This window comes from Anguilla rostrata, chromosome 4, assembly GCF_018555375.3.
Source record: "Anguilla rostrata isolate EN2019 chromosome 4, ASM1855537v3, whole genome shotgun sequence".
Lineage (NCBI taxonomy): Eukaryota > Metazoa > Chordata > Actinopteri > Anguilliformes > Anguillidae > Anguilla > Anguilla rostrata.
This window is the reverse complement of record NC_057936.1, coordinates 49,485,332-49,500,204: the sequence shown is the minus strand read 5'-3', so window position 1 is coordinate 49,500,204 and position 14,873 is coordinate 49,485,332. Positions and strand designations below refer to the sequence as shown.

The 14,873-nt window shown below is 56.1% G+C and overlaps 1 protein-coding gene across 6 annotated transcripts in view; it reads right to left on the bottom strand.

Moving 5' to 3' along the window:
- Positions 1-239: 239 nt before the first annotated feature.
- The window catches only part of chd7 (chromodomain helicase DNA binding protein 7), a 79,622-nt gene continuing 64,988 nt past the window's right edge, over positions 240-14,873 (bottom strand). For all 6 annotated transcript variants that reach the window (XM_064332955.1, XM_064332959.1, XM_064332957.1 and 3 more), the window contains exons 26-38: positions 13,205-13,334; positions 12,978-13,050; positions 12,794-12,851; positions 12,426-12,651; positions 11,865-12,073; positions 10,342-11,175; positions 9,962-10,122; positions 8,607-8,834; positions 4,205-4,645; positions 3,366-3,593; positions 3,127-3,267; positions 2,901-3,005; positions 240-2,744 (exon numbers count right to left, since the gene is read on the bottom strand). In XM_064332955.1, the coding sequence (XP_064189025.1) occupies positions 1,749-2,744; positions 2,901-3,005; positions 3,127-3,267; positions 3,366-3,593; positions 4,205-4,645; positions 8,607-8,834; positions 9,962-10,122; positions 10,342-11,175; positions 11,865-12,073; positions 12,426-12,651; positions 12,794-12,851; positions 12,978-13,050; positions 13,205-13,334 (3,830 nt within the window). In that variant the 3' untranslated portion in view covers positions 240-1,748. The remainder of the gene's footprint in view (positions 2,745-2,900; positions 3,006-3,126; positions 3,268-3,365; positions 3,594-4,204; positions 4,646-8,606; positions 8,835-9,961; positions 10,123-10,341; positions 11,176-11,864; positions 12,074-12,425; positions 12,652-12,793; positions 12,852-12,977; positions 13,051-13,204; positions 13,335-14,873) is intronic.

Sequence of the window (14,873 nt, the reverse complement as noted above, 5' to 3'; positions counted from 1 at the left end):
CCCCATGTCCGCTCACTCACCAGAGAAAAGGGGCCCACTTGCATTCATTTACATAGACGGGATTTAGCAGATCCCAGTAAGAATGCACTGGCATTATCCATTCCCACATAAAGCATGAAATCAGTGCAAGAAGAAGGGGGGAAGAGTTACGCTCACACAGGCCGACCGTTAACGCAAAATAAACCGCCTTCATGACATCCTGTTGAGAAGCAAAACGTAAAAGTCCAAACGTGGCTGAATTGTTTTAGAGCTTTTATTGGAAAATAGAGGAAATTAAATAGACAACATACAATGGATGGTTGGACACATCGTCCTGCTCAGAGAAGTAATGGCAGCAGTTAAAGTGGTCTGAGCGGCCACTTCAAACCGCTGCATTTCAGGTGTCTGGAGCCAGTTATCCAATCCATCAGCTGAGTTCTTATGGGGGAGGGGGGAAGGATTCTGCCAACTATTATCAACCCATACAGCTGTACTTCTGCCTGCGGGTGAGGCAACCACATAACCGGCCTCACCTTCATCTAAACAAGCTCGACTGCCAGCCTAGTGTGTTCTAAGGACAGAAACCTACAGAAAAGACCACGTAACATTCTGATTTGGTTTCCTAGATGAATATCGTGGGTCACTTTTATTAAAAGCGTCATTACTACAGTTGGCAGCAATTTACATTTTTATCATACATGGTTTCCAAAAAACGAAAAAAATTAAACGAAACAAAAACAAAAAACAAAAACAAGACATCACAAAAAAAGAAAATAAGAAAAAACATTTACAAAGTCATGTCTGTAAACTTCAAGGCTAGTTTAGAATTGAGGTAATGCTGTTCAGCTTTGTGGCTAAAGTAACAAACGTCCTTTCATTAGAGAAATGTACCTGATTTCTTTTTAAGTTTATACCAGTGCATGAACAAGAGTATCAAGAGACAAATTGACTGTAGTACGTTTTTTTCTTGTCTTTATCTTGCGGTCACCCTCCTGGTGTGGTATTCTGAGAATAATCTAACATTCAACAGCTGCCTTAGTTATTGCTGTCTCCTCAGGCGGAGTCCTTCACACCTCTGCTTAGATTGTCAGCGTGTGAAACTCGGAACAGTCGGGAGTCTGGAGGCATGATATGTATGAATTTCATCCTGATCTTCACAGCAAAAAAAAAACAAAACAAAAAAACAAAACGGTACAAAAGAACCCATAGAAAAAAGTTAAATATACATCTTCATTAATCCTTTTTCAGCAGCGATCGCGTGCCACTGGATTTCAAAGTTTTGCTGCTCGTCAAACACAACATCAATCGTAGAGGGGCGGGGAAAAAATGAGGGGGGGGGGGGAAGAAAAAAAGCAGAGCACTATCGGAGCAATTCGTTCCTAAAAGATTTTCAGATGAAGTTTTGAAATTTCATAACCTCTCCTAGGATAATAAATAATGCACTGCACAATACTCAAGGACCAAAAAACATTTTGACATCCATGTAACATGACTTTTTTCTTTCTTTTTTTTTTTTTGTTTTTGCTACACTATGTTAGACAGCTTCTTGTTTTCCATTTCATTTTGCCTTTGAAAACGAAAACGAAAGGGGGAATAATCAAAAAAACGAAAATTAAAGAAAAAACAAAAAAACAAAAACAAAAACAAAAGCCAAAATCTAAATGTTTGGATATTAAACTGGCATGTAAACAGTAGGGCTAACCATTTTCTCGTCAAAAAGTTTAAAACACTTCTTGAAAGCAGTGGGGGGGGGGGGGGAGGAGGCCGGGCTACTCGTCGTTGTCCTCCGCCTCTTCGGCGTCCTCCGCCCCGTCCAGGGAGTCCAGCTCCTCGGCTGGTCCCAGCTCGTCCTCCAGCAGCGAGGACTCCGCAGTCTTGTTCTGGCTCTCGTCCGTGTCGCTGTCGTCCGCCGTGTTCTCCCGGTCCTCCGCCTTGGCCTTGGCCGCGGCCGGCTCTTTGCCGCCGCCGGCGTCCTTGTCGTCGCCGGCGGCGGCGGCCCCCGCGCCGGCCCCCGCCATGGCGCTCTGCAGTCCCGCTAGCGTGGCCTGGGGGAAGCCGGGCAGGGCCAGGCCGCTCAGGCCGGGGGGGAGGAACATGGAGGGGTAGAAGAGGCCGGGGGCCATGGTGGACAGGAGGAAGGGGTTGAAGGCCAGCGGGTTGGCGGACATGCCGGCGGCGGCGGCCGCGGCGGCGGCAGAGCTGAGCGAGGCCTCGCCGTTGGCCTCTGCCCCCGCCTCGCCGGGCTTCTCCAGCTCCTTGTCCTCCCCGTCCTCCTCCTTCTTGTCCTCCTTGGAGGCGGAGCCTTCCTCGGGCTCCCCCTGGCCGGCGGCGGCGGCGGCGGCGGCGCTGCTGCCCACCGAGGCGGCGGCGGCGGCGGCCGCCAGGTTGTTGTTGAACAGGCCGCTGAGGCCGAACATGTTGGGCAGGCCGGCCATGCCGGGCAGCATCAGGGGCAGCATGGCCGAGGCGTGCTTGGCGTCGGCCCCCGCCGCCGCCAGGCCCGGGGGAAAGCCCATGAGCCCGGCCAGCTGCAGGCTCTGCAGGTTCTGCAGGTTGTGCAGGCTGGCCAGGTCCATGCCCCCGAACAGGCTGCTCATCAGCAGGGGGTTGATGCCCGAGGACGAGGCGGCGGCCGCCGCCGCCGCAGCCTGGGCCGCCGCCTTGGCGATCTCGCTCTTTGGTCTCCTCCCTCTGCGACTGGCTCCCTCCTCTCTCACCACCGGCCCCGTCAGGAGACGGTCAAACATGGACTCGGGGAGGAAGCCCTGCGACCGGACACGGATAAAACAATGGTTAGACTGACCTCTCTCCACCACATACCTAAACATTCTGCTTTATCAAACTCATACAAGATAATGACTTGACACATTGAGCCTGACAGGCAAGAGAACAAACATTCACAGGGATTCGCATTCACTCACCGACTGCTTGACGATCTCCGTCCAGTCAGGAGATATTGCAAACTCTGGATTTTCTTCAAGCCACCTTGGCAAGTCCTTCATTGGAGGGGCCATGGCTCCTCCCATCTAAAACAAAAGCAATCGATGAGGGCCCCAAGGCTGAACATGCAGCATTTCAGGCCTGGCTAATAACTAACCCATGAGAGCAGTCACTCTGTCCCTTGGAACAGGCGAGTTGAGGCCGTACCTTTTTGCCGTTTCTGCGGTTGACCACGGGCACCCTCTCCTCCCCGGTCAGGGTGTTGATGTCGATCTTGTTGGGGTTGCGGCAGCGGTGCCTCTTCTGCTTCGGCTTCTGAAACGGTGAGAGGAGATGGTCCTCGTTCTTCTGAAAAGGAAGCAATAAAAACATGGATGAAGAATCTCGCCTATGTTAAACTTGCATTTCCCTAGGCCGATTCTGAAAAGGAGCGGAGGGGTACTTACTGGTACATAACTGGGTATATCGACAGTGTAGGTAGGGTGCTGGTTCAGCCACTCCATCAAGTCCTTGTTGGTGGGAGCGTCCTCCCCCACCAGCCGGGTGCCGTCCTCCAGGTTGATGACGGGGACGTGGGCGTTGGGGTCCAGCTGCTCGGGGGATGGAATGTTTCTCTGCGGCTGAGGCGGCACGCGCACCCCGTCTGCGAAAGCTTTGGTCACTTCGGAATCCTCCTGGAAGAGCAAACACACGGGGCCCCCGCCCACACCTTCATTAGCGCCGCCGCAGGAGCTAGCATCAGAAATCAAAATGGCTGCCTTTTACCCATCCCCCCTCCCGCCCAGATGCCCTGCATGGGTCATCACCTGACCTGGTTCCCCCGTCCTCCACACCTGTACACCGCTCAGAGGCTAACCCTAATCCTCCCTCAGAACTGGTCTAGGCCGGCCCACTTCGCTAATCTCATTTGGCCCTGTCATTTGCTGGTGCAATCTTCTTATCTTCCTCCAAACACCCTCCTGAATCCTCCTTTGTATCTTTTCATAGGTAGGTTTTGAATCCGTGCCAAACAGAAGACCGATTCACGCTCATTTCTAATTGTACCGTTAACAACAATGCTGCCTCGCCAAAGACCAAGGGGAGGGGTTAACTGCCAATTTGAACAGCAGAATGAAGAGCGCCGCTTGTTCCTTGCAACTGATCGGCCCGGTTATCAAACACTCCGGGTTTTTACAAGACACGTCTGGCAACGCGGACCAAAACAGACACGGAGGGGCGTGCTCCTGACCGACTCGTCTGCCTACACCTTGCATATTCATGAGATGCTAAGGAAAGGGGGACGTACGGCGTTTAGCGCTGCCCTCTTGCTGCCCATGAAGAGCAGGTCCAGCCCCTCCACATTTTTCCTGCGGCCCCGCCTCCTCTTCATGGGCACGTCGCCCTCCAGGAAGGAGCCGTTCATCATGTGCCGGGTGGGGGTCCCTGAGAGGCCGGCCTGCAGCAGCTCCATCTGAGTTTTAAAGGCATCGGCAGTGGGGGTGGAGGTGTTGGGCAAGAGGAACTTGGGGGAGAGGTTTGAGGTAGGGGCGGCGGCGGCGGCGGCGGCCCCCCGCAGGGCCTTGGTCAGGTCCACGGCGCGGTCCAGGCCGTCCGAGGCGTGCGACTCCCGCAGCTGGGCCACCATCTCCATCAGGTTCCTGCGCTTGGCCGCCCGCTCCGCCTCGATCTCCACCTTCCTCCGCCGGCGCCGCCGCTGCCGCGGGGCCGCCATGCTGAGCGCCTCGTCCTGCACAGAGAGAGAAAGAGAGGGGGGTTCACAGAGTGCCATGAACAAGCTGCTCGTCCTGCACAGAGAGAGAGGGGTTCACAGAGTGCCATGCTCAGCGCCTTGTCCTGCACAGAGAAAGGGGTTCACAGAGTGCCATGCTCAACGCCTTGTCCTGCACAGAGAGAAGGGTTCACAGAGAGCCACAAACCCACTGCTCTGTCAGACTGCTCGTCTGGCGGGAGCAGACCAGCCTTGGCGCTGACGGTGATGTGAAATGCATTGTCTGGACCCGCCTGATGTCCGGCTCACTGTCAAGTGCCAAGGACTCTAAATCAGCAGCGATCTGGACTGGACTGTGGGAACAAAGGGTCACTCTAGACTGCTGTAACATGAGCGCTGTGGAACGGACAGGACTGGAGGGGAGACGTGGAAATGGAGATGCTGCCTGAGGCCTACCACTCTGGGCTGAGTCCTGTAGCTCAGGAGAAGAACAGGCCTAAATAATGAGGCCTACCACTCTGGGCTGAGTCCTGTAGCTCAGGAGAACAGGCCTAAATAATGAGGCCTACCACTCTGGGCTGAGTCCTGTAGCTCAGGAGAACAGGCCTAAATAATGAGGCCTACCACTCTGGGCTGAGTCCTGTAGCTCAGGAGGAGAACAGGCCTAAATAATGAGGCCTACCACTCTGGGCCGAGTCCTGTAGCTCAGGAGAAGAACAGGCCTAAATAATGAGGCCTACCACTCTGGGCTGAGTCCTGTAGCTCAGGAGGAGAGCAGGGCCTAAATAATGAGGCCTACCACTCTGGGCTGAGTCCTGCAGCTCAGGAGGAGAGCAGGGCCTAAATAATGAGGCCTACCACTCTAGGCTGAGTCCTGTAGCTCAGGAGAACAGGCCTAAATAATGAGGCCTACCACTCTGGGCTGAGTCCTGCAGCTCAGGAGGAGAGCAGGGTCTAAATAATGAGGCCTACCACTCTGGGCTGAGTCCTGTAGCTCAGGAAGAGAGCAGGACCTAAATAATGAGGCCTACCGCTCTGGGCTGAGTCCTGTAGCTCAGGAGGAGAACAGGCCTAAATAATGAGGCCTACCACTCTGGGCTGAGTCCTGTAGCTCAGGAGGAGAGCAGGGCCTAAATAATGAGGCCTACCACTCTGGGCTGAGTCCTGTAGCTCAGGAGAACAGGCCTAAATAATGAGGCCTACCACTCTGGGCCGAGTCCTGTAGCTCAGGAGGAGAGCAGGCCTAAATAATGAGGCCTAGCACTCTGGGCTGAATCCTGTAGCTCAGGAGGAGAACAGGGCCTAAATAATGAGGCCTACCACTCTGGGCTGAGTCCTGTAGCTCAGGAGAACAGGCCTAAATAATGAGGCCTACCACTCTGGGCCGAGTCCTGTAGCTCAGGAGGAGAGCAGGCCTAAATAATGAGGCCTAGCACTCTGGGCTGAGTCCTGTAGCTCAGGAGTACAGGCCTAAATAATGAGGCCTACCACTCTGGGCTGAGTCCTGTAGCTCAGGAGAACAGGCCTAAATAATGAGGCCTAGCACTCTGGGCTGAGTCCTGCAGCTCAGGAGGAGAGCAGGGCCTAAATAATGAGGCCTACCACTCTGGGCTGAGTCCTGTAGCTCAGGAGGAGACAGGCCTAAATAATGAGGCCTACCACTCTGGGCTGAGTCCTGTAGCTCAGGAGAACAGGCCTAAATAATGAGGCCTACCACTCTGGGCCGAGTCCTGTAGCTCAGGAGGAGAGCAGGGCTAAATAATGAGGCCTAGCACTCTGGGCTGAGTCCTGCAGCTCAGGAGGAGAGCAGGGCCTAAATAATGAGGCCTACCACTCTGGGCTGAGTCCTGTAGCTCAGGAGGAGAACAGGCCTAAATAATGAGGCCTACCACTCTGGGCTGAGTCCTGTAGCTCAGGAGAACAGGCCTAAATAATGAGGCCTACCACTCTGGGCTGAGTCCTGTAGCTCAGGAGAACAGGCCTAAATAATGAGGCCTACCACTCTGGGCTGAGTCCTGTAGCTCAGGAGAAACAGGCCTAAATAATGAGGCCTACCACTCTGGGCTGAGTCCTGTAGCTCAGAGGAGAACAGGCCTAAATAATGAGGCCTACCACTCTGGGCCGAGTCCTGTAGCTCAGGAGGAGAGCAGGGCTAAATAATGAGGCCTAGCACTCTGGGCTGAGTCCTGCAGCTCAGGAGGAGAGCAGGGCCTAAATAATGAGGCCTACCACTCTGGGCTGAGTCCTGTAGCTCAGGAGGAGAGCAGGGCCTAAATAATGTGGCCTACCACTCTGGGCTGAGTCCTGTAGCTCAGGAGAACAGGCCTAAATAATGAGGCCTACCACTCTGGGCTGAGTCCTGTAGCTCAGGAGAACAGGCCTAAATAATGAGGCCTACCACTCTGGGCTGAGTCCTGTAGCTCAGGAGAACAGGCCTAAATAATGAGGCCTACCACTCTGGGCTGAGTCCTGTAGCTCAGGAGAACAGGCCTAAATAATGAGGCCTACCACTCTGGGCTGAGTCCTGTAGCTCAGGAGGAGAGCAGGCCTAAATAATGAGGCCTACCACTCTGGGCTGAGTCCTGTAGCTCAGGAGGAGAGCAGGCCTAAATAATGAGGCCTACCACTCTGGGCTGAGTCCTGTAGCTCAGGAGGACAGCAGGCCTAAATAATGAGGCCTACCACTCTAGGCTGAGTCCTGTAGCTCAGGAGAACAGGCCTAAATAATGAGGCCTACCACTCTGGGCTGAGTCCTGTAGTTCAGGAGAACAGGCCTAAATAATGAGGCCTACCACTCTGGGCTGAGTCCTGTAGCTCAGGAGAACAGGCCTAAATAATGAGGCCTACCACTCTGGGCTGAGTCCAGTAGCTCAGGAGGAGAGCAGGCCTAAATAATGAGGCCTACCACTCTGGGCTGAGTCCTGTAGCTCAGGAGAAGAACAGGCCTAAATAATGAGGCCTACCACTCTGGGCTGAGTCCTGTAGCTCAGGAGGAGAGCAGGCCTAAATAATGAGGCCTACCACTCTGGGCTGAGTCCTGCAGCTCAGGAGGAGAGCAGGCCTAAATAATGAGGCCTACCACTCTGGGCTGAGTCCTGTAGCTCAAGAGGAGAGCAGGGCCTAAATAATGAGGCCTACCGCTCTGGGCTGAGTCCTGTAGCTCAGGAGAACAGGCCTAAATAATGAGGCCTACCACTCTGGGCTGAGTCCTGCAGCTCAGGAGGAGAGCAGGGCTAAATAATGAGGCCTACCACTCTGGGCTGAGTCCTGTAGCTCAGGAGAACAGGCCTAAATAATGAGGCCTACCACTCTGGGCTGAGTCCTGTAGCTCAGGAGGAGAGCAGGCCTAAATAATGAGGCCTACCACTCTGGGCTGAGTCCTGTAGCTCAGGAGGACAGCAGGCCTAAATAATGAGGCCTACCACTCTAGGCTGAGTCCTGTAGCTCAGGAGAACAGGCCTAAATAATGAGGCCTACCACTCTGGGCTGAGTCCTGTAGCTCAGGAGAACAGGCCTAAATAATGAGGCCACCCCTCTGGGCTGAGTCCTGTAGCTCAGGAGAACAGGCCTAAATAATGAGGCCTACCACTCTGGGCTGAGTCCTGTAGCTCAGGAGGAGAGCAGGCCTAAATAATGAGGCCTACCACTCTGGGCTGAGTCCTGTAGCTCAGGAGGAGAACAGGCCTAAATAATGAGGCCTACCACTCTGGGCTGAGTCCTGTAGCTCAGGAGGAGAGCAGGCCTAAATAATGAGGCCTACCACTCTGGGCTGAGTCCTGTAGCTCAGGAGGAGAACAGGCCTAAATAATGAGGCCTACCGCTCTGGGCTGAGTCCTGTAGCTCAGGAGGAGAACAGGGCCTAAATAATACCACTACGTCTGAGCAGCAGGCCCCCATTTCAGGATCAGCCGACGGTTGGTTTGCTCCTGAAAGCGCTTCTCTCTCTCTCTCTCTGTCTCTCTGGCGCTCGGTGACTTGCCTTGGCCATCTGGGGCGAGAGGGTGACGTCCTCGCTCCCGCTGTAGCTGGCCTGGCCCAGCATGGAGAGCTCGGCGAAGCTCCGCCTCTGCAGAGGGCTGTCCATGGCGGTGGGAGTGTATCCAGGCAACAGGCCCGGGAAGTCAAACAGCTGACGTCTGTTCACCGGCCACTTCCCCTTGACCACCGCCTCGCAGATGTTATCCATGCGATTGATCATCACCCTGTCCTGCAAGGCACCAGAGCAAACGAGCAGACACAATGAGTGGGAGGGGAGGGGAGGGGGGAGGGCAATTTTTTTTAAAAAAGGAAACCGGCAATGTTTTAACTGCAGTCCGACTGCCATCTTGCCATTTTCACCAGAGCAGAAAGGGCTGACCTGCCCCCCCTCCGCCAGACTGGCATTCTGAATGTAAAGAGCACAGGGCTGGTAGGGCCAGGAGCTAAACAGACATGAACTCTTAATCATCTGACGATTATTTGTTTTTTTGAGTTTCTCTTTCTGAAGGGCAGTTTAAGGGTTAAATCTGATTTACCCCAAGGACACGAGTCTGAAGGACAAGGGGGCATCTGAACATCAGTTCTCGGCTTGCGACAGCCAGACCAGACAGACTATTGATTCAATCACGACGACGTCCAGCAAATGGGTTAAACATCTAAGAGCAGCCTTTATTACTCAGTGGCAGACTACTCATTACCACTCGAATGTACAGTCTCAGTGCGCTGAATTATCTTTACCGCGCACGGCAGAACCGACACCCCGGAAAGTGCCGGAAAGTCCGTTGCCCCGCCTGAGAGCTGCGTCTCCGCGTCGCAAACGCATTAGCCACAGCCGCTCCGCGAAGCGTGGCCCCATCGCCGTTAGCCACCGCCCCCGAAATCAGCGCCTCTCTTTTCCACTCTCTTAACAGTTGACCCACTTCTGATCTGACGTGTGCTACCGGGCCTTCAAAGCAGGCCCTTTGAAACGTCTACCGTAGGCGCTGCTGCTGTCAATTAAGAGAGCCATTAACTAGCGCGACGTTGCCGCTGACAATTTTCTTTGGGGAATTACGTTTCTTTTTTTTTTTTTTTTTTTTTGTGAACATGAAAATCAGCCTCTGCAAAGCCCCATTCCTTCCAAAACACGCCCTCTGAATGACTTCACAGCACACGCTGAAGGTCACCAAGCAGAAGGCTGCTGCGGTAGTAATAGAGGCAGAAACAGAGGCTACCAGGCTACCGGCTAGCAGTCGCAATCAGGACCCGTCCCAGGGGAGCGCTCGGTGTTTACGCAAACAGCGCAGGGAGAGCGGAACGCCGAGGTAGCCGGCGGGCCTCTAGCTGGCGTGCGGCGGCGGCGGCGGAAGCGCTGACCTTGGGCCAGAAGGAGTAGGAGTAGGATCTCTCGTGCAGCATGTGTGCCGCCGAGGGTTCGCCGTCCTCGGCGTAGAAGCCGTCGCGGGTCTCGTCGCGGGCCGTGCTCAGGGACGCGTTGCTCTCCTCGTCGAAGTGCTTCCCCCGGGAGGCCGCGCCGACTGCAAACAAACAAGAGCTCTGAGCGCACAGGGCGGCCCCGGGCTGGCGGGCTAGCAGGCTAGCACGTGAACACAGCGCCGCTACAAACTCATCCACTTACAACAAATCACAAGTAAGCGTGTGCTTACCCCAGGAAACTGCAGTTAAATTAAAAACCCAAGTTCCAACTGAAATTCCACAGTAAAATGCAAATGTTAGAAACAAACACGGTAGAATACCTCCGGCGTGTGAGGATTCCTCAGATTTATCGTCTTCGTCCAGCTTGTCCTCGTCCTCCTCCTCGGAGCCTTTCTCTGACAGCGATTTGGGCTCGGACCCGGCCGGGCCCTCCGCGCTCTCCTGCGCCTCTGGCTCCTCTTTCTCCGGCTGGGCTTTGGCGGGCGTCGCCTCCCCTTCCCCATCGCCATCGCCTTCCCCATCGCCCTCCCCTTCCTCTGGTTTGGGAGCCGCGGCCTCCTCTTCCATCGGCTCCTCTCCGTTGCTGGGCTCCTCCTTCACCTGGGCCTCCTCTTTCCTCTCCTCCTCCTCCTTCTCCTTATCCTCCTCCTCCTCTTTCTTCAGCTCCGTCTTGGGAGAGTCGGCCTCTGGCTTCTTCTCCTCCGGGGACCCCGGCTCCTCGGCCTTAAAGTAAGGCGGGTCCTGGTCCTGCTCCTGCTCCTTCTTGGGGGCGGGGCTGGGGGCTTGGGCGGGGTTGAGGCCCTGGCCGGAGTAGAACTGGCCGGGCATCAGGCCCACGCCGCCGCCGCCGCTCTTGTTCTGGGCGAACTTCCTGTGCGCCTCCAGGAAGGCCAGCTCGGGGTCGTTGAGGATGTGGTAGTCGGTGCGGCTGACGCCGTGCTTGGAGGCGCCCAGCAGCAGGTCGCGGTCGTGCCGGCCGCACTCCCACCACTCGGGCAGGTCGGGGCCGGGCTGGCACAGCTTGAGCCGCTCGTCCAGCTCGGCGTGCGGCAGCACCTGCTCGCGGATGCGCCGCAGCAGCTCGATGCGGTACAGCGTGCGCGAGGCCCGCTCCTCCGTGATTGGCTCGATCGGGATGCTGGGGTCCGGGGGCTCTGCGGGAACAAGCGACACTGTCACCAGGCAGCTCTCCACCCCCCCCCCCCCGCCCCCTCCCCCCACTTCCCTTACGCAATGGCATTCAACCTCTTTATATTTTTATTGCGATGACTCCGACGGGTGAACAATATCTTCTTTCCATTCCGTTTCTCATCGCTCGACAGGGTTTTAATATAGCCGACTGTCAATAATGCAATCTTCGTGGGCGTTAGTGGCAGGTGCGTAGGCATCTGCATGGCCGATCTGTTCACTGGCACATGTCAGCGTCGGCTTGTGCATGTGCAATCGATGTTCACATGCCTCGCGTGTGTGAACCACATCACCGGCTCTCCAGCGAATCGTTAAAAACCGCCGGTAATAACACCAGTTTACGCAAACGGTGGAAATAGCTAAAGCACCAGTGCCAATCCTATGCGGAAAGGGTCCATTTATGGAGGGGCAGGGGCAAGGGGGGGTCTGGTGCAGGTCTTTGTTTAAACCCAGAACTAAAGACACCCCATCCTACTTATCAAGCTCTTCGCTGAAGACCGTGATTAGTTCATGAGTTGGATCACGTGTCAGCACTGGGCTAAAGCAAAAAGACCAGCACCCACACCAGCACCAGCCCTTCTCAGATGAGCCTGGACACCGTGGATCTACAGTTTTTAATGATCTTTTCTCCGTGTGGAAAACGGCGGACGCTTACCCTCGTCGGCCTTGATGGGCATGCGGCAGACCCTCTTGCACATGGCCACGAAGGAGAAGAAGTACTTCTCCAGGCTCTCGTCCGTCTTCTTGTCGAGCCGGGCGAAGGCGCGGAACTGGTTCCAGTCGAAGCGCTGCTTGCGGGCGTCGTACATGACGCCGAAGGTGGACACCACGCGGTAGAAGTCCGCCTCCTCCCTCCTGGTCCACCTGACAGCGTCAGCGGGAGGCAGGGGGAGGGTTAGCGGGGAGGAGCAGCCAGCGGGGGCACAGGGTTCGACAGCTTTCCCCATTTACGAGCATTTAATCCTGAAGACCGACGTGTGCTAACTGGAAACAAAATGTACGACCACATCTACTACTACAGGTGCATTTGTGTTCTCCTAAACTTAGGGAGCACATGGGCCCCTTGGGGGAAAAAAATGTGCGCGTAGATCCCTGGGGAGGGTTCTGGGGGGAGGGAACTGGATGAGTGGGAGGGCAAAGGGGGAGTGGCCAGCGTTGGGGGGGGAGGGGCTTGTGAGAGAGGCGGGGCTTGGGGCTCGGGGGGGAGGAGACTCACTTCTGGCGGCGCTCGGTGATGATGGCCTCGCGCTCGGCCACCATGGCGCGCACCTCCTCGCGGGGCCGGCGCCGGCGGCGGTCGATCTTGTTCATGGCCTCCTGCCGCAGCTGCTCCCGCTTGTAGCTGCGCTGGTAGGCCGTGATCAGCCGCCGCAGCCTGGTGGTGAGCGCCGAGCTGCCGGGCCAGTACAGCTTGCCCTGCTCCTGGCTTTCACCGGGCTTGGCTGCAGCACAACCCCCCACAACACACAGCCACCCGTGAGCCTCTCTTACACACACACCGTAAAAACCTCAGCTTTTTTACCACCGCTGAGTAAAACAGCGCTCGGACACGCGTTAAAGCCAAAGAGGGGCCCGAGTTCGTACCCGAGTTCTCCGCGTCCATGGGCTCCTCCTTATCGTCCAGGGGCGAGTCTGCGAACTCCTGCGGGGGAATGGGAAAGGGGGGGAAGGTGCGGGAGGAAGAGGAGAAGAGCGCTGAATAAGTAAGGAGCCGGGCCCTGGTGACGACCCTGGGAAAAGCGCGGCTTTTCAACGGCTGTCCACTCACGTCAATCTCGTCCTTAAAGGGCATCCGCGCCGGCTTGTACTCCGGGTCCTCGTCCTCGCGGTCGAAATCCGCCCTAAAAAAGCGCGTGTGTGTGGGGGGGGGGATATAAAGGGACGGAGGGATGGAGACGGACTACCGTTAGCACCCGAGCGGGAAACAGAGGGATTAAAAAGAGGAGAGGGGAGGGGAGAGAGAGAGAGAGAGCGGCCCCCGCTCGCCCGGCTTACCCCTCGGCGCCGTCCGCCATCATGTCGGCCCCCCTCTGCTCGGCGGCCATGGCCTTGGCGTCGGGCATGCCCACGCGCTCCAGGAAGCTGAGGCACGGGTCGGCTCGCATGGAGTTGTACTTCTCGTAGCCTGGGGGGGGGGGGAGGGGGGGGGGCAGAGGCGATAAATCAGCGGCCCGCCCCCGAATCGCTGCCGGCCGCGTACGCGTTTATGAGTAAACAGGACGTCCCTCGCCAGGCCTGTTTTCTAAACAATGGCGCGCGTGCGTGCCGGGTGCCGGCGGGGAGAGAGAGAGAGAGGCGGAAAAGGTTAGCGTGTCCTCTCGCCATCGCCCCTGAACGCGGCCTTGTTTCGCCGCCGCGCTCAGGCTCCCGGCCGCCGGCTCTGTCCAGAGCTCGCGGTGCGATGAAGACCGCCACTTTACAGTCTGCTACGCTTCGTCTGCGATGAAGACCGCCACTTTACAGTCTGCTACGCTTCGTCTGCGATGAAGACCGCCACTTTACAGTCTGCTACGCTCGTCTGCGATGAGACCGCCACTTTACAGTCTGCTACGCTTCGTCTGCGATGAAGACCGCCACTTTACAGTCTCTACGCTCGTCTGCGATGAAGACCGCCACTTTACAGTCTGCTCGCTTCGTCTGCGATGAAGACCGCCACTTTACAGTCTGCTACGCTCGTCTGCGATGAAGACCGCACTTTACAGTCTGCTACGCTCGTCTGCGATGAAGACCGCCACTTTACAGTCTGCTACGCTTCGTCTGCGATGAAGACCGCCACTTTACAGTCTGCTACGCTTCGTCTGCGATGAAGACCGCCACTTTACAGTCTGCTACGCTTCGTCTGCGATGAAGACCGCCACTTTACAGTCTGCTACGCTTCGTCTGCGATGAAGACCGCCACTTTACAGTCTGCTACGCTTCGTCTGCGATGAAGACCGCCACTTTACAGTCTGCTACGCTTCGTCTGCGATGAAGACCGCCACTTTACAGTCTGCTACGCTTCGTCTGCGATGAAGACCGCCACTTTACAGTCTGCTACGCTTCGTCTGCGATGAAGACCGCCACTTACAGTCTGCTACGCTTCGTCTGCGATGAAGACCGCCACTTTACAGTCTGCTACGCTCGTCTGCGATGAAGACGCCACTTTCAGTCTGCTACGCTCGTCTGCGATGAAGACCGCCACTTTACAGTCTGCTACGCCGTCTGCGATGAAGACCGCACTTTACAGTCTGCTACGCTTCGTCTGCGATGAAGACCGCCACTTTACAGTCTGCTACGCTCGTCTGCGATGAAGACCGCCACTTACAGTTGCTACGCTTCGTCTGCGATGAAGACCGCCACTTTACAGTCTGCTACGCTTCGTCTGCGATGAAGACCGCCACTTTACAGTCTGCTACGCTTCGTCTGCGATGAAGACCGCCACTTTACAGTCTGCTACGCTTGCTGCGATGAAGACCGCCACTTACAGTCTGCTACGCTAGTCTGCGATGAAGACCGCCACTTTACAGTCTGCTACGCTTAGTCTGCGATGAAGACCGCCACTTTACAGTCTGCTACGCTTCGTCTGCGATGAAGACCGCCACTTTACAGTCTGCTACGAGAGCAAAGCGCTTTATATCCGCTCTCGACGCTGACTTCTGCCTTCAGCAGAGCAGGAGCGTAAACA